Below are 22,822 nucleotides of genomic sequence, written 5' to 3' on the forward strand. Positions count from 1 at the left end.
GACATTGTAGCAAATGTAATATTTACCACAATATTTCATATTTTGTATTTCATTAAATTTCTTTTTGAATCATATCTTTATTATCCAAAATCCACAATTTTCTTTTTCAGCGTACATTCGGGTTGTTTTTTTATTGTTATCATTTGTGGTAAGTTATAATCCAGTAAACTGACTTGTTGCACTTCATTCGTATCGGTTGGTTGATTGTAAACCACTCGATGTTGCACAGATGAACTGTTGAGCCTATGTCTAATCACTTGGTTGACGGGCTTGAATCTGCCCACCACAAAATGTAGACAAATTATGACAAGAATAATGACCCCAACGATCAAGAGTGTTTTGATTGTAGACATATCTTCCAAATGACTTTTCAACAAGCCACTGTCCTTATCTTCAACCTGTGTTTCAGTCTTTGTTCCGTTGTTTACATTAAACTCAGTGGTGTGAACGCAATCAACTCCGCCCATATGCGTTTGGCCTGATGGATTATCAATCAATACTAAATCGTTCCATTGAAGTAAAAATTTCGCTAAATATTCGCAAGAGAAATCATTTTTTGAAATAACCAGCACGGATAGCTCTGGAAAATGAGTACTTGTTATGCTATCAATTTCCTTTAAATTGTTCCCTTCTAAATCTAAAGAAGCTAATCTCTTGAAATTTCTCACGAAAAGTTTAAAATCGACTCGTTTCAAATTGTTGTACGAAATATCGAGTATTTCCAATTTTCTTTGGTGATAAAAAGTTGCGAATTCAAAATGCGTTAAATTCGTTTGTCTCAAGTATAAATGCTTCAAATTGATGAAACGTTGAAATGTGCTCGCCTTTAGTTCACCCACAAACTGATACGATAAGTCAAGTGTTTCCAAGTGTATACTCGCTTCTTCAATTAGAATGGAAATATTTTCTATTTCACTGCCGGACACATTTAAAAGCCGAAGTCTCTCGAAACTTTCTCTGCTAAACGTCCATACGATATTATTTTCAGATTTGTGTAACGAAATAGAATCGATCGGCGAAATTGTGATGATTAAATTGGTGTCGTTAACGCAACTCGCATCCAAATACTCCATCGTATTGATCGAGATGTTTATTAAATTTTCGGACCAATTTTTCAACAATTTGCAGTCTAAAGTGGATATAAGATTATTATTCAGCTTTAAATTTTTCAATTTTTTATTGTTTATCAGCAAATCTGTGTCGATGCTGTAGATTAAATTGCCGCCAATGTCAAAAAATTCCAGCTCATTGAGATTTGAAAAGACTGATGCATTGAAATCGCCAATCCAATTGCCCGATAGATCGATGCTCCGCAATTCTTCAACGTTCGCAAACAAAGACTCATTCACATTGGATAATGCGTTATTCGACAAATTCAGTTCACGTAATTCTAGTGGCTGAATAAATTCGTTGGCAATGTGCCCAAGATATTATTTGACAGAAATAATTTCTCCAAGTGTTCGTTTCCATTGAATATATTCTCTGGCAATGACTTGAGTCCAGCACTTGACATATTGAGCACAATAAGATCTTTGAATGCGTTCATCCCAAACTCCTCACTGAATATTTCAGTCTTACATCCCGGGAATGACAATATTCGAACCAGACTACGATCGATGCCCGATAGATAGTTATTGCAATATAAAAATTCTCTGGTTCGTCGGCTGAAATGCTCCCCATTTTCCACTCCACACATGTAGGTAACATGCTGTAACTTTTCGTCATACGAACAATCGTTTAACCAAAATGTATTCACTATTTGTAAAACTATAGACAAAACAATTAGAATGAAACTTTTTCTTGTGTACATTTTGTACAAGACCCTTGTTTATTGTTCTGATTTGAATGTAGCGACGTTTGCAACTGAACTGATTTCTTGAACATTTTCAATAACATTGAAGGAGAAACTGGATTTTGTGACTTTGATCCCAATCCCACCACTTCGAAGCACACTGATAAGATTGCTTCGCTGTGCACGCTGAGTATTTTGAATAAAAACGACTGAATAAAGTAGCAATTAACATCACCGGAAGATATCAACTATTGTCGCTGCAAATTTATATTTTTGTAATATTCGCCTACAACTTTCGTCATTAAAATTCAAATTCACCAACAAATTTCAACAAATGATGAAAAAATAAAATATCGACAACAATAAGTTAGCGAGGAAAAATATAGCAGCGTCAGAGAGTTAGCCGTATAAAAAATACAGAGTAAGCCGTGTAAAAATTAAAGCAAATAAATCATTTAAATTGGTGCAAAATAGAGATATGATTCATCGTTTTTTGGATAACAGAGATATGACAACAGTAGCACATTTATTATTGTTTACAGTTTATTAATTACGTTCAACTCGCTGTCGCTGCACATTTTTTTTTCTCTCAAACTCATATATTTGGGTAATAAACATATGATTCATCAAAATGAAATTCGATGAGATACAAAATATGAAAAATAGTGGTAAAAAACATATGAGTGCTTGGAGACAAATTTATCATTTTATGTCATTCGGCTCCAAGCGCTTTGGTTGTTCACAATTTCAGATAACGAGTTGCATGAGTTATTTCTTGTAACTGTTTACCACAAGCTAACAGATATTCAGTCGACATTTTAAACAAGCTGTAAAACGTTTTTCATGAAAAAAGGTGCACCAAAATGTTCATATTTTGTATTTCATCGAATTTCATTTTGATGAATCATATGTTTATTACCCAAATTTATTTAGTTTGAGAAAAAAAAAGTGCAGCGACAGCAAGTAGCCCGTATAAAAATAAAGAATGAAAGAATACAGCGGAGCTATGGAGGAGCTTCGAAGCTATGGAGGAGGTTCGAAGCTACTGAAAAAAACGTATAAATAGCAGATGACATCCACTGTAACAATTATTATTACTTCGACAACCGAAGAGTGAACAACAAACTTTGAAAGTGAATTAAAGTGAAAAAAGTGCATTAAAACAATTAGAAGAACAAGAAACGGTAATATAGTGAAAGGAAACAACTTTGAGAAAATTGGTCGTTCGTAAATGAGATTGTGATATTTTTTTTGCAAAAATAAACGGTAGGTCTAAAATCTGACTTAATTTTAACTAGAATAGTCATTCGGAACCTTGTGTGATAGAATTCATGATTCGGACTCAAATCGGACGCTGCACTGGTTGTATGCACTGAGTGCGAAAAATCATAAACTTTTCTACACTTGTGATGATGGATTGATGGACTGTATTCATTCCCTACATATTTATAATATACATTTTTAATGTCTCAGCTTTACATAGTAGGCTGACTCAATTGTCTCTTATTTACGTTTTTAAAGACATTTCATAGTTATTCCACGAATATGAATGATTTATATTGCTTTTTAAGTTAGTAAGTATTGAGAATTGAGATAGTTGAGCTATCACAATGTTTCCGTTACATCATTATCAATCATTCTGTCTTTTTCTTATTTCTCAGTCAAAAATGTCATCTAAAAGGCTACTTCTCTTTGTGGCAATCGCTATTTTTGCACTGAGCGTGCCTATTGTTGCCGAAGAACCCATGGCTTTTATAAGAATCGATGCAAATTTTGCCTTTGACAATAATTGCATATTCAAAATGAATATATCATCGACATACAATTTGAATATAATTCAAATAGTCATGTCGACCAGATTGCCATGGGTTCGGAATTGTCTTCTTAAAATTAGAATCGTTCTGTAAAGTAAGTAGATTTCTCCTTCAATTCACATTTTCCCCATTCATTTTTATTTTCTAAATTAATTATGCTTCGAATTTTTTTTATCTCATTCAGGGCAGTTGAAACCATTACATGATACTAAAAACGTTAGCGTCTGAATGAATGCCGTTTTGTCCATCAAGAAAAGGAAATCGAGAGTACATATTTTGATGAAATAGATCAGACACGTGTTTAATATTAAGCTATCTATTAACCCTCTAATGCCTTATTTTTCCCAGGGTTGGGAGTACTGTAACTTGGTTGATTTTTGGCCATAGATAATAAAAAAAATATTCATAACCCTGGATTCCTCATGGTTTGGTCAAGAAATGCGATTGACATAAATCAGAGAACAATCAAGCCCATTGTTCAAAAGTGTCAAAAATGTGTCTAATTTAGAGTTTGAATAATTTATTTTGTCAAATTTTTGTTTTTGAAAACATTTTTGTTTATAACTTTACAATCATACCACATAGACAAATATTGCTAAAGACAAAAATAGAGAACATTAACGAATAAAAATTCCTTTTGAAGCAATATGATCCGATGTACGGTTTACGTTCTACAGGCATTCAAATGTCCGTCTTAAGGCGGTTGTATGCATTAAAGGGTTAAGTGCCAAAATAATGTTCCATGTTTAATTTTACGTAGACAAATTTTAACTTTCTACTACAGTTGTTACGTGTTAGCAAACGGATGCATTTATTTTTATAATAGTCACTTAAGCAATTATCCAAATTTTGAGTTTCATATCAAAAAATATTTATATTTACTTTGTTCTGAACTTTGTTAAGAAGGTCTCGAGCATTCAATTTGTATATGATATTACCTAGTCAAATAAACGTTCCTTAAATTTGTAAACCATTATAACCATTCCACAATAAGTAGTTTGGTTTCAATGCAACGTTTGATTCAAAGTCAAAGACTTGAACGAACAAACTGTTGAATTTTACTTAGGATAAAAAAGAAAAACATGGAAAATTTGGAAAAAAAAAATTCCATTTTTTTCAAATTTTTGTAAACAATTTTAAAATGGTTTATGTAAAAGAAAATTATTTTAACTAAATAACATATGCTACACTTTAACTTTACATTGGACATTTTGTTTGCAGAGTTGCGCCACCTGCGCCATTTCATCCAGCGACACAATAATCGCATCATTTACAACTTGAATGCGTTGCAAAGAGCCATTGCGCACTGGTATATCCAAATTGATGCCTTCCATTGTTCTGAAATCCATGAATGTGTCTTGTTCGACAAGACAACCTTTGTCATCATCGTTACTGGGGGAAAAGACCAGAGCTCCAGCCAAGTTATGTTTCATCGCCCATCTCATGTTATTAGCTATGTGACGGAATTTTTCGAAATGGAATACGTAAAAAAGTAATTTATCGTGTACATTACGTATTACAACTTTGTACTTCTCGGTGTTATATTTTATTACCTCATATTCATTATACTCACGCATTAGACTCGAGCATAAATGAAAGTAAGGATATGACTCCTTATATGATGCAGCTGGGCGAGGGAATAAATCCAACGACTGTTGTATGGTTAATTTCGTTGAGGGCACATTCATTTTTATTAAATCAGCTATGGTACTCTGGTTCGATATATGCATAAGATCAAGATATTCAGACATTTCAAACAAGTGTGGATCTTCCGTATTGAATTGATTGTCTCCATCGTATGAACCGAATGTTGATGTTAGCAGCAAATTGGTGTAATCAAATACCGTCCGAAACTCTTTCACCAATGACACAAGTGATTTTTTGTCAGTCTTGTTGTAGCTTTTATGAGAAATAGACCAGAATTGAATAACATATAAGAACTACCCATTTCAAACAGCTCAGCAGTGGAATAGATTCCCAAAATGACCTATTGAAATTAATATCGTTACGTTTATCCATTGCAATTTAGCGAAGGTGAGAAAGAATTATGCTTACGTTTAAATGTGGATATTTTTCTCGTTTGTTCAACCATTTTTGGATGAAATCAGGCATATTTATCCAGTGCTCTGCTGCGCTCCACGGCACTTAAAGTCGAAGTAATCAAAGAAGAGGTCAATATTTATTACAAACTCATAAAATACGACAGCTACATATCTGTCGGTTAGACGTAAAAGAATGTAAGTTTGTTGGTTATTAATACCTATTTGAAGAAGAAAGTAGTTTTTCGATCGATTTTGTCTAACTTAAAGAGGAAAATGTTCTGCTTTTTCTGCCAAAAAAAAAATGAAATTTGTAGCAAAACTTCAGTGTATTCAAAGTGATTCTCAGAAGGTTCGAACGAATGTTTGAAATAGAATAACCATTCAAATAAACATGGTTATTGTCGAATGTAAGGGCATCCAATGCTTATTTTCCAGCAGGGCGCATTTACTAGAGTAAATAACATTTTTAACAAAGAAAGTTTAACTACAAAACTTTTGCTGTAAACAATTAATCAACATTCATCTGTTGTTGATATTTTTCTTGCGTTTATTTTACTCAATTTTGGAAATAAATGGTAGAGAACTTCTGGTTATTGGCCAAAATGAGATTATATCTTTAGTTAAAACCAAACATACATCTCGTTATTACTACACTCAAACTTGCGTTCTTTAACGTTTTATCAATAGATACGATCAATTTATTCAATATTTACTTGAATCGTCATCCGTTATATATGTATCCACAATTATATGTGTATACAGATTAAGTCCATTATACTTTTCAAATGTGTCTATACGATCCAATACTTCAATATCCTGGAATACCTTATATTTTTCAAAGCATACGACAGTTTTGTTGTGCGACAGACCTGCCAAAATATTGTATATCATTAGTCGTATTCAAACCACAAGTAGTTTCATGTATTATGCAATAACAATAACTAATATTCATTTTTTAATGTAACAACAATTATTGGATTTCAAATTAAATATTTTTTTTATTCAAAATAAACATATACCAGTCATAGCAGACGTTAGCGCAAAGAAACTATAAATTACGAATATGCTAGCCGATCACATCATGTTGAAATTCCAAATGAAACTAAAAACTATTTGCGTTGTCTTTGGTATTTATTAGGCGAGTGAGTGAGTCAAGTTCTAGGGGCCATCATTAACCCTCAACTGCATAAGCCCGCCTTTTGGCGGGCATCATTTAAACACCTGTATAATGTGAATCGTACGGCGGATGACATTGCTTCAAGGGGAATTTTTATTTGTCAATGTTTTTTCTTTATTTTTGTCTTTGGCGTCATTTGTCTATGTCATACGATTGGTGAGTTATTAACAAAAATGTGCACGAAAACGAAAATTTGACAAAATAAATTATTCGGTTTCCAAATTAGACATATTTTTGACACTTTTAAACAATGGATTTCATTGTTCTCTGACTTATTTCTATCGCATTTCCTGACTAAACCATGGGAAATCTAGGATTATGAATATTTTTTTCGTTATCTATGGCCAAAAATCAACCAAATACCAGTACTCCCAGTCCTAGGAAAAATTCATGCAGTTGAGGGTTAAGAGATTTGCTTTTGTCTAATTTACATTCCTAAACACATATTCAATGACTTTTAAATATGCACAAATAATTTTCTTCTGTCGAATCATCAGACTTTTAGTGGAAATGTATTCATGAATCGCGAATGTTGCAGTCAAAATAAGACAACTGTTCATGAAAAGTTTGATGCGTTTTTTAACAAAGCGGTTAGTAATGAATTAGTTTCTTATCTCATCGAAGACATTGTAGACGGTGAAGACCGGGTAATTCAAATAGTAATGAAACGGTAGAAAAAGAGTATCTAAATTCAATTTAGTAAATTGTTTTGCAAACGGTTTTCAATTTTATTTCGAACTTTTGTATGCAATTTTAAAACTAGATTCTTGGAAAAGAGTAAAGATCACCCATTAAAAACCACTTCAATGTAGTTCAATTTCAAATCTGTTATTCTTTTTCGCGTACTCGAACAAAGTGTCCAATGAACGTCGAATAGAAGTCAGATAACAACAATAAGGACAAAATATGAAAATTTTGAACAATCGACAATATGTTTACGACGATTTTCGATGTATACTGATGATGATAATTTATTGTTACAATAAATCTGTATAAATTATCTTGTGTATAAATTGAGTGACGACTTTTGCAGTCCCAAATTTCCAAATTAAACGCGTAACAGTTAACGCTTCACATAGCCTTTGTCCCTTTGGAAACGTTTACCAAAGGTTATTTTGGACCGTTTGCTATCGGACTAATATCAAGCATTTCCATCTTGGTTGGATGACTGTGTTTTTGTTTTCATGTCCTACTTGTGTAAATGCAAAAAGTTTACGAAAATAGCCAGGTTTTTAACGAGTCGAGAACTAATAGTTATTGTTATTATTAATCATTGTAAGCAAATAACAATTGATGTAACAGTCTTGCACTCTTTTCCGGCCACATTCTATTATAATATATTCAACCAGAGCTTAGCTGTGTTAAATAAAAATAAAAATAAAAAAAAATTGTTTAAAAATAAACATGTCGATTTTAAAAACAGAAATGTTGATAATTCACCTGAAAAACATTCTCATTTACTTTTCCAAGATTTTGTCCTGTGTTTTAATAAGTAAACGGCACATTTTGTCCTCAGCTCTATGTATTAGTGAGCTGTGTATAGCAAGCAATGTATTACACATAACGTAAATTTAGTTGTAATTAGCGTAAACGAAGCAACCTATGTTGCCTATTCTACTCTAGGTGTTACCAGTGTGCAGCATTAGTGAGAACACCGCTCAGAAGTGACTATGTGTGAGAAGCAAGGACGAGAAGTATATCATGAGCCTAATTGTTTAATTACAGTTGTAGGAAATTGCAGCAATTATAACTGTGATTAAATTCCAGAAAATGAGAATTGTCGTAATTTTCTATAATGTATCAATTTTATCACGAACGTGTTTACTTTGAAAGTGAGTTTTGCTCTTGTTCTGTGCCTGATAAAAGTAGTATCAATCTTGGTCTCTTAGCGATTTGGACGTTTCTCATCGGGAAGGTTCTTCTCTAGGTTTCGTCTCGTTGTTGTTATTCATTGAGCAATTCAAAAATTTACAATCATAATAAGAATTTTTGAGGAAAAAAATTCATTTCCCTTTTACAAAATTAATTTGTTAGACATAAGTGTTTGAAAACATCAAAGTTGATTAGATTACGTTGTGACTTTCTAAATGAGACCTTTAGCAACAAATAACCTGGTTTTGGAGTGGCTGTATCTATGTACCCCCGCTGAAGAAACCAGCAAATGGAAAAGACTTGCCAGTTCATTTTTCGGTTTGATCACTTTTGCGTCAACTTTAAGCGGCATGTTGGCAAGTGTGGCTTTCGCGTGGAAATATATTTCAATAGATTTGGAAGAGACGTTGTATGCTCTTTGTCAAATCATTGGCTTTGGTAGCATCACGTATGCCATTATAGTGATTTTTTTCCAACGCCACAGTATGCGAGAAATATTCCAAGGCTTGTCTAAAATCTACACTGCAAGTGAGATTCAATGTATTTAGTAATAAATTGAAACCGATTTCAGTGCATATTTTTTCTTCGAATTTAGACGAAAGTGACGAATCTTTCCAGTTCATTGAAAATGCCAACAAGAAAAGTGAATTTTTGTGGCGCGCTTATGCTGTAATCAAAATTGCTGTAGTGATGACAATGGGATCGATGCCTTTAACTTCAGTGGTTCTTTGGATGATCAATGAACATTTCGATGCAAAACATGTGTTTCATCCTTTTAAACTTATGTAAGTCTTTCGATTCGAATGATTTTTACGTCTCTCCCCTGTAAATTGTTGAATATTTTCCCTACTCTGTTTATAAATTCGACTGAAACCCAATTGGCAAGGCTTAATTAATATATTCGGTTTATTTCAGTCTACCTTGGAACCAATCGACACCGCTTGGATATTTTGCTGAAATATTCTTCATTCTTATCACCACCTTAGCTTACATGGTGGCCAATGGATCTCTTATTCTGCTATTCATTTCCATGTATTTGCATCATAGCGCATTTTACAAACGATTCCAATATACTGTACAAAAATTCAACTCTAGTGATCAATTTTTCGATAATAAACAATGTTTGTGTGACTTGATCGCTTTTCAAATCGGTGCAAAAGAGTAAGATTGATTTGAAACTGAGGGGAATTATGAAGGAATATTTTTTTTCATTTTTACGATTCTCCAGTTGGTTTTCTAAAACCCGTGATGTGTACGGTCCATTCATTCTGATTCAACTATTCAGCAGCACGCTCTGGTTGGCTTGTTCTATTTTTCATCTCGATTTGGTAAAAAATCTCAATATTGTCATAACGATATAAGATTCTATTGATTAAGTACTTTCAGCAACTCAAACACATTGATTCCGATCTGACCGTTGTTATGATTTCATGTGGTGTGAGTTTATCAAATCTATTTCTCAATTGTCTCTTCGGGGAATTGGCCATGGAAAGCTACATGAAAATGTCTGACTGTTTGTATGAGTCTAATTGGCTCGAACTCAATACTAATTTCAAGAAGTATCTCGTTCTGATGATTGCAAACACTCAGCGACCGATTTTCTATCATGGATTCGGAATTACCTATTTGAAACTGGAAACATTTATTAAAGTACGATTCATATTTTCCTCATTTATTTTCATCTTCGATCTTTATTTTTTTCGATTTTTTTCTTCTTTTAGTTGCTCAAGACAGTTGGCTCCTATTACATGTTGTTCAAGACATTAGTCTCTAAATGAATGTCGTTATATTCATGAAGATAGTGGAAAGCACACGTTTAGTTTTAGTTCTCTTATGTGTTAACCCTTATCCGCTGTTCCAATAAAATCACGTATCCGTTGCTACAGTGTCAATTTGACACTAAATGAAAATCTTCGAATGTTTATTATTTCTACAACTAATACAAAGATAATCGTATTTGATGTCGTTGTTATAATTTGTTAGTGCGATTTGAATGTCTTGGAAAACATAAAAAAAAATTGATAAACTACGCCACACTATATATGATATATAATAAAGTAATCGAAGACAAACGATTATTATAAGTAAATTAATGTGATTTTGCTTCATATTTGGCTTACTTGTAGCAATAAGCATGTGTCTATAAGGTATCTTGTACACCAACATGGGACCAAACTATACAATTACAACAACAATAACACGTATTGCACCACTATTTTCAAGCTAACCGTTCCGTCATTTTATCGGTCAATTGGAGATATTTCCCCCGATCCAATTGATCAAAGTGATTCAGTGAGCCATTGTGATGTTTCTTTTCAATCATTTAGCACAGCCATAACATATTTTCCATATGCATATTCATATGTGTGTCGGACACTCTTCGTGTGTAGTAGTGTCAATTTGACACTAACAGCGTTAATGTGAACCATAATGAATAGCTCGAAAACACAATTAAATTTGAAAATAGTGTCAAATTGACACTTCCAGTGGACGCGGGTTAAATACCCTTCTATGTAGTGTTGAACTATTTTTCATTGATCATTTAATCCCTACACAAATTACCTTTTACCCAATTTCTTTTTAAATGTATCCATCAATTTTTAGAATAAACAGTTGAGAAATCATCTGATTGCGCTATTATACAAAGAGACTCAGTATAGTATAATAATTGAAAAGCATTCTTAAGCTTTCACTTTGCATTAAACTTCATTGAACCTGTTGAAATATCCCTGACATCCAATTTGAATCTAATATCATATCGACCTGGAACATTTTGTGAGGTAAACTTCTCCCATGACTCACATTTTCTCCACTTACTACTTACTAGTATTCTTATCTTCAAAATTAATTATGGGAAGAATGGTTGAAATTTTTGGTACAATGGATTTTTTTTCTTCGCAAAAATAAACCAAAATTAAAATATTTTTTTTCCAGACAAAATTTGTTTGGATTTGAATCTAATATTACCAATAAATGTCCCTCCTTAACTATCAAACTACATACCACAAAAAACAGTTTTATTCCAATGCACTTTACAACGGTCGATTCATAGTCGATTCAAATCAAAATTGTGCCAAATTTATGTTTTATATGGCGTCCCCACTTGGGAAATGTAAGCTCAGTTTTATATTTTTTCTGCATTATTCTATGGAGCGTTGAAATTTTTTGTTGTTTCAGTTAATAAGTGAGTGTCGATATAAATTTTGTACAATATTCCAATAAATATCAAACATATTTTAACATTTCACAATTTTTGAATCAGAAATGATGATTTTCCTTTGCAAATGTATACATTTGAGTATTTTGAGTGACTAAATCTTGATTTTCCATTGCCATCGAAAAATCATCCCTTTCAACAACAACGGTCAACATTTCCACCGGTTTGGATCGGGCAACTCAGATGTCAAAAAGAAATTAGGTCACAAGTGAAAGTGACACAGGATACGTGTGAAATCAATATTAAATTAAATAAAGCGGTTTTCATCTAAAATCCGTGCAAATGAATAGTTCGTTGGGGGTTGAAAAAGATGACGATTTGATCATAGTGCATTTACCTAAAACTTAAATCTAAAATTAACAATTCGGAAGCGATTCAACTTTGAATGGTACATTGATTTGTTGCAATCAAACATACTCGCGGATCTTAGTTCCCAAATATAATTGCTTACAATTCGATGAAAACAATCAGAAGTATGGGTAAAATTCCTCGATTTTGCTGGAAATCGGTAAACAAAATGACGAGACAGTTTTGAACGGAAATCAGTGTGCTATCTATCGCTGTGTGATTTTTTTTAAGGAAGCTCACCAAAATAAGCGCCAATAGGAATAGAATTGATATCAGTCGACTGCTTTCTCGAAAAAATGTCATCGAATCGTGTTGTTCTGTGTTGTAGGAACGCGAGCGAGAGGGGAAAAAACTTCGAATCATTGAAATGATTGTTTTTGCATTAAAATTCATTGAAATAGAGAATTTGTCATATCTAATCCATATGAATTGGATCGTTCGAATGGAATCATATGTAAATTGCACGGTTGAAACGAATCCAAGCAGAATAATGAATGGATTGAGTGCAAGCGACTGTAATTTATGACTTTGTTAGATGCGATGTTTAATTTTTTTATATAAAAGTATAAATCGATCAATTTATTAAACGTGATTGAGTAGCATGTGTATTAAAATTGAGCCATTCAAATTACAGTGGCTGACTGGCATGTTCCCGCTTTTTCCCAGAACGGAAAAAAAACAAATGGGCAAAAACGATACGGCAATTGCTTTGGATACGATAGCTACGTTCCGTCCGGTCAACCGATCTAAATGGGCGCATGAGTGTTGATTTGTTTTTTTTCTAGACAACAAACTGGACCCGATGCTATACGTCGAGAAAGAGACTACGCAATCAGCTTATACATAACACGGCGCACAGCGCAGCGCAGCCGTTTCGCCAGCATATTTCCTGATTATGCTGCTAAGTAAAGCCGATAAAGACTGTGTGTATGTGTGTGTATGTGTGTGTGTGTGTGTGTATACTAGCGCGCTCAGCTGAAATAATATTTACAGCAACAACATCAGCATGACGTTTGAGCGTTGCGATCGCGTCTGCTGTTCGCATGGTTGGTTAAATGCGTTGTTATTTGCTTAGTGCACAACGTAGATTGAGATTTGGCGTTTGTGCGTTCGTTCGTTCGTTTTTTCGTGCATTCAATGTTGCGAGCGGTCGCAACAGCACCGGCAACACACCAACTAGAATATTGTGTTGTTCACTTTTATTTGGTCGAACGCTTTGAATTTTCGATTAGTTTGTAGTAGGCTCTCGTGGACAACAGACCTATTTCAATTCAGTTTTCTCTCTCTCACTGCTCTATCCAAATATTGTGTTTATTGTGTTGAAAAAGAGAATAAGAATTGTTTTATTATCTGCTTATTTTTTGTTTTGTTCGTTGCATTGACTTAGAACTATTTCGTCTTTGTGTTCGTCATTAGAAAGAAAAAAGACCGAGTTATTACTTTTTTCGCGTGTCATATTTTGCAAGAAATCAACAGCGTACGTGTTTTAAAAGTAAGACAAATAGAAATTGTTTCCAACTCATATATTTATTTTTTATTTGCTGCATTGCAAATAGCACTAATGTATAATTCAAACGAAGTCGAGGTGAAACAAAGAACCTTTTGCATAATCGTCCAACCAGTGAATCATATGTTTCTTGTGAATGCTTGAAAACAGACTTTCTGATCGATTAACTTCACACACATTTTGATACGGCGATTTTTTTCCATTTGTTTTCTTCAATTACGATAAATGATCATCTATGAGTCAGAAAGAGGTTTTTTTTTCGAACCGAAGAAAAGAAAGAAACTTAGTTGTTGGAATGAAATTTATCTCTTGAAATATGTTCTTCTGAGAATGTTATCATTGTGTGAGGCTGCAATAAAGTCCATTAATTCATAGTATGTTGCTTCTAAAATTGACTCATTCACTGACCTCAATGTGATAGTCTCACTGAACAGTTCCGTTGGACACTGTCTCTTTGGACATATCTGAATAAAACCGGTACAATAAAAAGCGATGAAAGATATTTACAATGCTAATTCATCGGAAAGAAAAGAAAGAAGAAGGGGGAAAAGGAACGCAAATTGTCGTCACGCCGTTCGATTTTAGCGATCAATGCTCTGATGAGCCATTAGTCCAATGGAAAATACAGACGATTCCCATTTTTATGGTCTCGGTTTTGATCATTCCATCGGAATATTTATTGATCTAGTCTCTGATTCATTCTCAAAATTTCTCCAAACGATAGACAGAATAACACCAAACCGCACGGGGGAAAAAACGAATCGAACAAAAATAACAATTCTTCGACCAAAGGTTCATCGATGACCGTTATCGGTCAAACTCATCGGCATTTGCATAAAAAACGGAAATTTGAATCACGAAATGATTAAGCAATTTTTCTGTATTTCAAGAAGTTTCTCTACCGTTTTTTTTTCGTCAACACTTTTCGTAAATAAACACCGAAATTGAACTGGTGTGCTAATGGCGACGATAGGGTATGCTTTGCGCATGCGCTTATTTAATCAGACAAATTAAAAATGCTAATTTCCAAATGCACTCTGAGCGTTGTTAATACAATTACGCCGCTTGTTTTTGTTTGCATCACTATGGATCCTGGAGCGAAACCATTTTTCTGCAAGATCAATTGACGCCAATCGAAAAGATTCCACTGTAATTCGATTGGTGGTTGCAACAAGTTGAATAAATTATTTAATTCCAAGACTAGCACTTGCAAAGAAAAAAAAATTAGAAATATAAAAAAGATTAAAACCGCATTCAAGTGTTCATTCGATTCCGTTTCCCTGGGTGGGTATGGAATATAATTTGAAATCCAGTTTTGCACATACAGCTCTGTAATTAAATTCTGCAATCACATTCCTATTTTAATCGACTAGTTTTCATTGAGAATTTTTCAGCTCTAGATCTTCGTTTGTGAAATGCATTTTTCCCGGGCATTTTCACTTTACACCCAGAATCCCCTTGAGAAAGTGGCATACTTGCACTGTGCACTGATACGGTAACAATAGATTTTTCCTCCGCGTACCGCAACACATTTCCTAATTCTTTTCAATTTAAAATTCATTTTCGATGTGTGCTTTGTGTGCCATATGGTGAACACACTCGAGACTTGAATGAAAACCGAAAACAGATAGATAACACAAAAACTCTGAGCCAGCACAACGCTTAAATTGCTTATGCATAGAGTATTGCATAAACATCAGCAGCAGCAGCAGTAGTAACAACTCTCACTCAATGCATTCGAAAAACCACAACAAACCAAATACACGCGTTTACTTTCCACATTTGGCCAAGTACTGCTACGCGTGTACGATGTTTATGATTTGTGTGCTTTTTGTTGTGTATTGCGTGCTCCAAACGAAGAACGACGTAGTAATATATTATTTCTACTGTTTTTTTTCATCGTCATATACACAATGAAAATCGTTGTTTATTCCACGGAAATCCACATGGAACGTGATTTCTTTGGCCCTTGATATGTTTTTGATTGTGGATGGATCCATGCGGCGAAATAATGTTGGTGTTGTGGCAAATGAAAATTTAATTGAAAGCACTCGCTTATTGCTCGATAGTTTTAGATTTTGAGATGCGAGAGCAAGAGAGAGAGAGAGAGAGAGAGATGGAATTTCAACATAGTTTGTAGCCTTCAAACTACATTTTGATACATACACTTGTACCACACATTTTGCGCCAGCAATTGGGTTTTTGTTTATCTTTCCCAATGAGACGCAAATTCATCTGAACAATAAAATGTTTCCAAATGACGAAACCACAACCATTTAAACTCTTATTTAGTTCATTGATTGAAAATAAAGAGTTTTAAGGTATTATTGAAGTGCAAAAATTCCCTGGAAATGACGAAATTTCACATGCCAAACCATAAAAGTTGCGATAAATATATTTTCTTTCTGCCAAAACCTTCAGTGTCAAAAAATTTATTGTTTTTTCTTTTGATTTATTGAACAAAAAAAAAATGCCAAAGAATTGTTATGCACGCAAATGATGTCTTTGCGTCGATCGCACAAGAAATCCAAAAATGTGAAGGCGACGCACGAACAGTTGAGGCATTTACGTTTATTGTTTGGTATTCATGAAGTGGCCACTAGAAGCGAAGAGCAGAAATTTTCTTTACGCGGACAATGACTGTCGATTGACCTTCGACAGAACTGTTATTAATAAATGTGTTTTTCTTTTCTACTATTTTCTCTTTCACTTGAACTAACATTCGATTGAATGCAGTTTGTCCATTCGTCGGTTTACCCATTCGCGTCGTCATACTACGAACATTGCTGCCACAGTTGGCTGCGGTTGAAAAAATAAAGAGCGGAAAATTGATGACTGTGTTTAATAAACGCTCATTAAATATGAAATGTCATTCACATCGTCTCCGTGTGAGTTTTTGAACTTTTATATTCACATGTGACGCAATCCGCTGGGATTTTCCGCATTCGCCATTGAATAGCGGTAACAAAGACGCGCACTCATCTTGCAAGAGAACACATCTCTTGTTGACACTTGGACTCAATTCATTCTTATACCGTAGAATCATGGTGTGCGGCGTTGATTTCCGTCTTCATTTATTCATTCGTTCGCATCATTTGTAGTGGTTACTCATCCAAAGCAGAGTAGCAAAAATGCAACAAAAAAAAGAGTAAAACACACATACTTCCTATCTAATCGCCCATTAGGCATTGCTACGCACTGCGCAAAAATGTCGAAAGAATGCCGAAAACAAAACGCAATGCATGTACAAACAATGTTTCTTTCAAATATATACGCTATCCAAATCTGTTTAAAGTGTTTGTTTTGGGCTTGAAATTCAAAAGAAACAAGTGAAGAAGGAGAAGGAAAAAAGAAGTTGTGTATTGTCGCACACCCTCGACACACGACGAAATTCATATGATACAAGCACGGTTCCACTTGCCACTTTAACATGATTGAATGTTACTTCATCTTCACTCACTCACTCTCTCTCTCTCTCTCTCTCTCTCCCTGTCTCATTGCTATTTTTAAACCGCGTTTGTGTGTTTTTTTCCCTCTTCTCAATGCGAAATGCACGGCCGCCGAATGCAACATGATTTGAAATTGTTAAGGCTTTTTTTGTCGTCGTCGCCGTTTGTTGTTGTCTCAGGCAGCAGCACGTCTGCTCATTATTATTATTGATCATTGTTACGTCGCATTGCATTGTCATTCAGTGTCTCTTTCTCTCTCTCTCTCTCTCTCTATTTTTTCCCTCTCGTAAACATTCATTGAAATGGAAAAAAAGAAGCACACAAATACATAGAGTATATTGAAAACACTGCAGCAAATTAATCAATCATTTTGCTTATTCATTTGTACGATAATCGTAATTTGTATTGAATTTGCGTCGCCCAATGACTATGAGACGATGTTATTTATTGTTTATTTTAGCGTACGCTTCGGTATTCCATTACACATACTCGGTTCGTTTTTCATCGTCGTCGTCATATTTTATTTTCATTCGATCAAGTACAATTTTGGTTTTGATGATGGCAATATTATCAAATTGATTCGATTTTGAGCAATGAAACAGACATATCGGCCCTAAATTATCGACCGGCACATATATCACACACAGCTCAGTATACCTCAGCATTCGATTGATTAAAACAGGTCATGATGCACTCATTGTCATACACATTCGATTAAATAATCAATTCCAAAATTTCAATGAAAAAAAAAAACGTTTCGATCGCGTTTTTTCTTCTTCTCCTTTTGTATTCTATTGCACACCTTTTTTAATTTGTCGTTATTCTATTTTCGACTTCATTTATCAATGTTAGGTCGAGTTTTGTATTTCAAGTCTGTGATCTCTAACCCGAATTCACCATGAACGGAATACAATTTCGCCATACGCCGTCCGTTTTTTTCTTTTTCGTTCATTCGTTCAGTTTGTCCGTTCTGCTTTATTTATTTGAAGGAAATGAAAGCCAGCAATTTCGTTGTGTCATTACGTAAAGACTGCGAAATGAAAATTATTTAACAAGATGCTGTTTTTAATTTTTCGTTTAAATGAGCGCTTATTCGACGATAATCATATCATGTTCATTGAACCGTACAACACACAAACTTTGCACAATCCTCATTCTGGAACAAAATTCATTCCATTTTCAATTCTGGCACATGTTTTTCCTCTGATTCGAAGTTTAGTTTGTATGTTGCGCGATATGAAGTGGCAAAGATTGCGCGAGCCGTGTAATCTTGCACAGGAAAGTATTATATTATGAAAAAAAACAAACCATGTTTCAAAACGTACAGAACGAAAGCAAAAACAACGAAAATCAACAGCAAGAAATGCGAACTGAAAAAAAAACTCTCTCATTACGTGCTATTTGCCATAAACATATATCAACATTGGTCACTGCCCCTTTCGAACTTTGCACTTCGATAAACTCCGTCTCATCGTAGGCTTTGCTATTGATCGATGAAATGTAATATGCATAAAACAACTAACATAATTTTTGTCTTATTTTTCTTCTGCAGAATATTGACGGGATCGAATTGAACCATTAGAAATTTGAATCGGTTGAGAATTTCGAGAAAAAAAAACAGATACACAAAAATGTCTGCGCAAATTGTAACCGTGAAATATAATGAAAATAATGTGCCCTACATCAGCCTGGGTGCGCATGAAATTCGTTTGGAGAGTGAACAGCCGACGGAAGCGGTGTTGGAAAAGGCTCGAGTTGAACTCCGAGAGCAGCCAGAAATTACCGGTCCAGCAATTGCCGAACTGCGTGAAATGTTGAAAGGTGAGTTTAACCAGCGCACTAAAGCGGGAAATTCCCGTATGGGTCTTATGACGACAATTGCATACCGTCAGATGTGCTAATTTAGTGTCTCCTAATTGATTTTAATACACAACTTGAAGATCGGATGCGGCCGGATTTTTTTTTATCAATGAATGCGGATTTTGAATGTTTTCGATGCAGACCGATGCGATAAGAGATACGTCACACTGTTTATCCTCCCCCCATGGCTATTTCGGTCAAATGAGTCACTTTGGCCAACCGATGGAACTGTCCGGCGATGCGTTAAATTGTGTGCATGAAATGAAATCGCTAGATATCACGTGTTCAGCAAATATCTCAGTCCACTTCGACTGTTCAATCGGTTTCGATATGCGCGCGCGTGTGTGGTTTATATTGTGCTGAGCTAACATGAAAAAAAGCTCGTTTCAAATTATAGAATGAAAAAAACCTGATTTTCTCTCATTTATTTCGCGTTCGTTCTATTGAACGCTTGTCATATGTTTACAGTACAGCGAGCTATGTTCGTTTCTTTCGTCTTATATCGTCGTCGTCGTCGTCGTCGTCGTCGTCGTTGCTGCCATCGTCTGTTTTTCTTTGTTGTTGTTAGTGTTGCTGTTGAATTGTGACATTGAAAATGTTTTAATAGATGATATTTAAAAGTTTATAGACGCGCGGTTTTCTGAAACGTTGATCAGCTCGTCAGAATCAACTGTATTGTGTTCGTATGGCACAATTGAATGATGAAATAATAAGCGGTAGGTGTCATAAACAAACCCCAAAACAGAAAATACTGTGAGAGACTCTTCTCATACACCTCAACTACTTGCAAATGATTTTCATCTCAAAGTTATGATGCGCGATTATTATTTCACAAGCTGAAGCGAAAGAGAATAGAAAATAAAGTTGAATTTAACGACGTCATTCCAAACACATTGTTCATCACAATTTGCAAATGATTATTTTCTCCATTATTTCGCCCGAATATTTCGATGCTGCTTTGTTCGCATGACGAGAGCACACGCAAAGTGTGATGAGAATTCACTTTTGTTTCCATTCGCTATAGCATCGTCACGCTAATTCAGTTATTGACTAGCGTGTGCTAACTGCTGAAACCATTGTAATTAAAATCCCATCGCAACGAACCAACAACATTGAATCATGCAAACCTGACTTGGCCAAATTGCTTTAACTCGAAAACTAAAGTTCAGATTAGAACAAATTATTATCTTTTTCTCTGCACGTTTAGCGATAGAAATCATACTGAAATTAAAAGTGAGAAAGGAATTTTCTTGTTCACCACTTTTTAGCACTTATTAAAAGTTTAAGTTAATGTTTATAATTTGTTTTTGTTTGTTTTCATTGGATATTTTCACAGGTGAGAAGACGCTTCATGTCCCAACCGACGATGAATTCCTGAAAATGTATCTCAGACCATGCAAATATTATCCAAAGAGCGCATTCGATCGTGTAAGTTGTGCGACACCATTGATCTACAAATTATTCGCTAACGTCACACCTGATTGACCTTCTTTCATTTTTTTTTGTTCTGACCATTTTCTATCTTTAGATCAAGACATTCTTTAAACTCAAACAAAAACATCCCGAATTGTATGAAGACCTTTATCCAAATTCAGTTATTCACGTTTACGAGCAAGAACTCGTTAAATTGGTTCCAACACGCGACCGAAACGGTTCTCGTATTCTGGTCATTCAATGCGGAAGTAAGTGCAGCATCGATTATTTATTCATTTGATAAGTACAAAGGTTAATAACAAAAATAATCCGTAGAAAAATGGAAGCCAAGCAAATGCTCACTGAACGATTTGTTCCGTGCAATTCAAGTGGCAATTGCCGCATCAATGCTCGAACCAACCACACAAATTTGCGGTGGATGCGTCATTTTGGACTTTGACGGTCTGTCGTTGAGCCATATCATGCAATTTACACCATCATTTGCAGCACTTGTTCTTACATGGGTTCAGGTAAGGAAATCAACATTTGAAAGTCACACAGACGGAAATCATAAAGAAAAAACAAATTATCCATATCTTGATCAATTAACAAATAAATGGATCTAATTTTCCTAGGATTCCTTGTCATTGCGATTGAAATCTGTGCATATTGTCAACAATTCGTACTTGTTCAACATGCTATTTGCTATCTTCAAACCATTCATTCGAGAAAAATTGCGCAAACGTGTAAGTGGACAATTGACATTTTTATTGACCTAGCCGTTGACCGTTAACTATTATACTAGAATTTTTTTTTATAATGGCTTTTTGGCTAGACACAGATTTTTTTAAGTCACAAATTTTAACGATCTTCATAAGAATAGAAAAGGAAATTGTCGTTGGATGATTAGAAAAAATTCGCTTGTCTTTTTTCGCATCATTTTACCCGTAAAATTCCATTTGCTGCTTATTTTTACTCATTTTCTTTCCAATTTTTGGCCAATTTTTTTTCTTCAAAAACCTTTTATTTTTCCTACTGCAAAAAAAAGCTGGAAAAAAATCGAATTTTACTTATGAAAAACCTATTTCGTCTCGTTTTCAGATTCATTTCCATGGCAGAGATATGTCATCGTTGCATCGTCACTTTGATGTCGAGTGTCTTCCAAGCATGTATGGAGGAAAAGTTGATATTCCCGACGGTACTGGCGTTGCATTGGGCGATCTATTCCGATTGTATTCAAAGGAATTCGAAAGTATGTGCACTTCTCAAACCATGCAATCATATTTCAAATAGCATTTTTAGTACTTACTTTTATTATCTATATCTCTGTCTTACCTTGACCATAATTTTGTTTTTATCTTCTTTCAAATTCCAGTGGCAAATTCATTTGGCTATGATTCACCGGCTCGTAATTCACTGTAAACATTTCATGACATCGTAAAATCTGTGATAGAATTTAGAAACACAACAATATATCCATTGAAACGTTCCCAAGGAGAAATGACGAAAAACGACGACGAATTTTTTTGATGTTTATCAAAGAATTAGTCCGACAACCATTGAGAGAGAAAAAGTGTGAAGAAAGACTATGACAACCAACGAGAAAAGACCCTATTCCAAAAAAAAAACTTACATATTTTTACTATACACGTACTTTATATAAAGATAAGGGAAATATTTTTTTTAGATTTTTAAGTCCTTTCTACTTTTCTTTTTATTATTCTTGATTTGAAATTTTTCTTTTGTTCTTTTCTGTTAGTAATCAATCGAAACGATTAGTTTCGAATTATTTATGTGTGTTGATTGAATTAATCATCATTGCATTGCTACGATTGGTGTTTTCAAAGAAATTTTAGGAAAGAGAATTATTTAAAAATCTTTTTATTCATAACGAATTATGATAATGGAATAAAATTGCAAAAAAAAAAAACATAAATCAAAGAGAGTTATTTGTTCTTGAATTATATGTTCCCCTTGACCCTTAGCACTTACCTCATTAGCAGTGCTAATTTGCTACTGTTGGTGACGTCGCTGGAATAGGTTGAAAAGTCATATCGAGAAGAGAAGAGAAGAACAAAAAGAAAATACGACGGCTCAATGCTTTAAAATTTGATTTTTATTGTTCATGTGGTCCTTGATCTATTCAATTATTTCCATTTTGTTGTTGTTGTTTTGTAATTTTTTTTCCACGTGATATACAACACAGAAGTATAAAAAAAGATTTTATCATTGGATTTTACAAGCGAGAATATCTGTCTGTCGCTTTCAGTGTTACTTACGCTCTTATCGATTCTTATTTTTTTTTACTTGCTAATCAGTAACTCTTGTTGT

General features: G+C 34.2%; 2 protein-coding genes across 2 annotated transcripts; one reads left to right on the forward strand and one right to left on the reverse strand.

The window, feature by feature from the left end:
• Window positions 1-80: 80 nt before the first annotated feature.
• LOC129565670 (uncharacterized) lies at window positions 81-1,844 on the reverse strand. The gene has a single exon (XM_055440781.1). It carries the CDS (start codon window positions 1,071-1,073, stop codon window positions 81-83), a length of 993 nt encoding a protein of 330 aa, XP_055296756.1. The 5' UTR covers window positions 1,074-1,844.
• Window positions 1,845-12,113: 10,269 nt separating this feature from the next.
• On the forward strand, window positions 12,114-22,359 carry LOC129566368 (alpha-tocopherol transfer protein). Its single transcript, XM_055442241.1, has 9 exons — window positions 12,114-12,825; window positions 12,897-13,754; window positions 18,771-19,039; window positions 20,415-20,506; window positions 20,607-20,760; window positions 20,828-21,021; window positions 21,127-21,237; window positions 21,593-21,743; window positions 21,867-22,359. The coding sequence occupies exons 3-9, from the start codon at window positions 18,850-18,852 to the stop codon at window positions 21,911-21,913; spliced, it is 939 nt and encodes a 312-aa protein (XP_055298216.1). The 5' UTR covers window positions 12,114-12,825; window positions 12,897-13,754; window positions 18,771-18,849; the 3' UTR covers window positions 21,914-22,359.
• The last annotated feature ends 463 nt before the right edge of the window (window positions 22,360-22,822 follow it).

This window comes from Sitodiplosis mosellana, unplaced genomic scaffold (assembly GCF_009176505.1).
Source record: "Sitodiplosis mosellana isolate CC-2019 unplaced genomic scaffold, AAFC_SMos_1.0 Smas_scaffold_3, whole genome shotgun sequence".
Classification (NCBI taxonomy): domain Eukaryota; kingdom Metazoa; phylum Arthropoda; class Insecta; order Diptera; family Cecidomyiidae; genus Sitodiplosis; species Sitodiplosis mosellana.

What these genes read in the sequence shown, in the direction of transcription:
- LOC129565670 (XM_055440781.1), bottom strand. Translation starts at nt 1,073, where the DNA reads ATGGAGTATTTGGATGCGAGTTGCGTTAACGACACCAATTTAATCATC.
- LOC129566368 (XM_055442241.1), top strand. Translation starts at nt 18,850, where the DNA reads ATGTCTGCGCAAATTGTAACCGTGAAATATAATGAAAATAATGTGCCC. An exon ending in ACTGCGTGAAATGTTGAAAG is followed by an intron (nt 19,040 to 20,414) that starts GTGAGTTTAACC and finishes ATATTTTCACAG; the next exon opens with GTGAGAAGACGCTTCATGTC. An exon ending in GTATTCAAAGGAATTCGAAA is followed by an intron (nt 21,744 to 21,866) that starts GTATGTGCACTT and finishes TTCAAATTCCAG; the next exon opens with TGGCAAATTCATTTGGCTAT.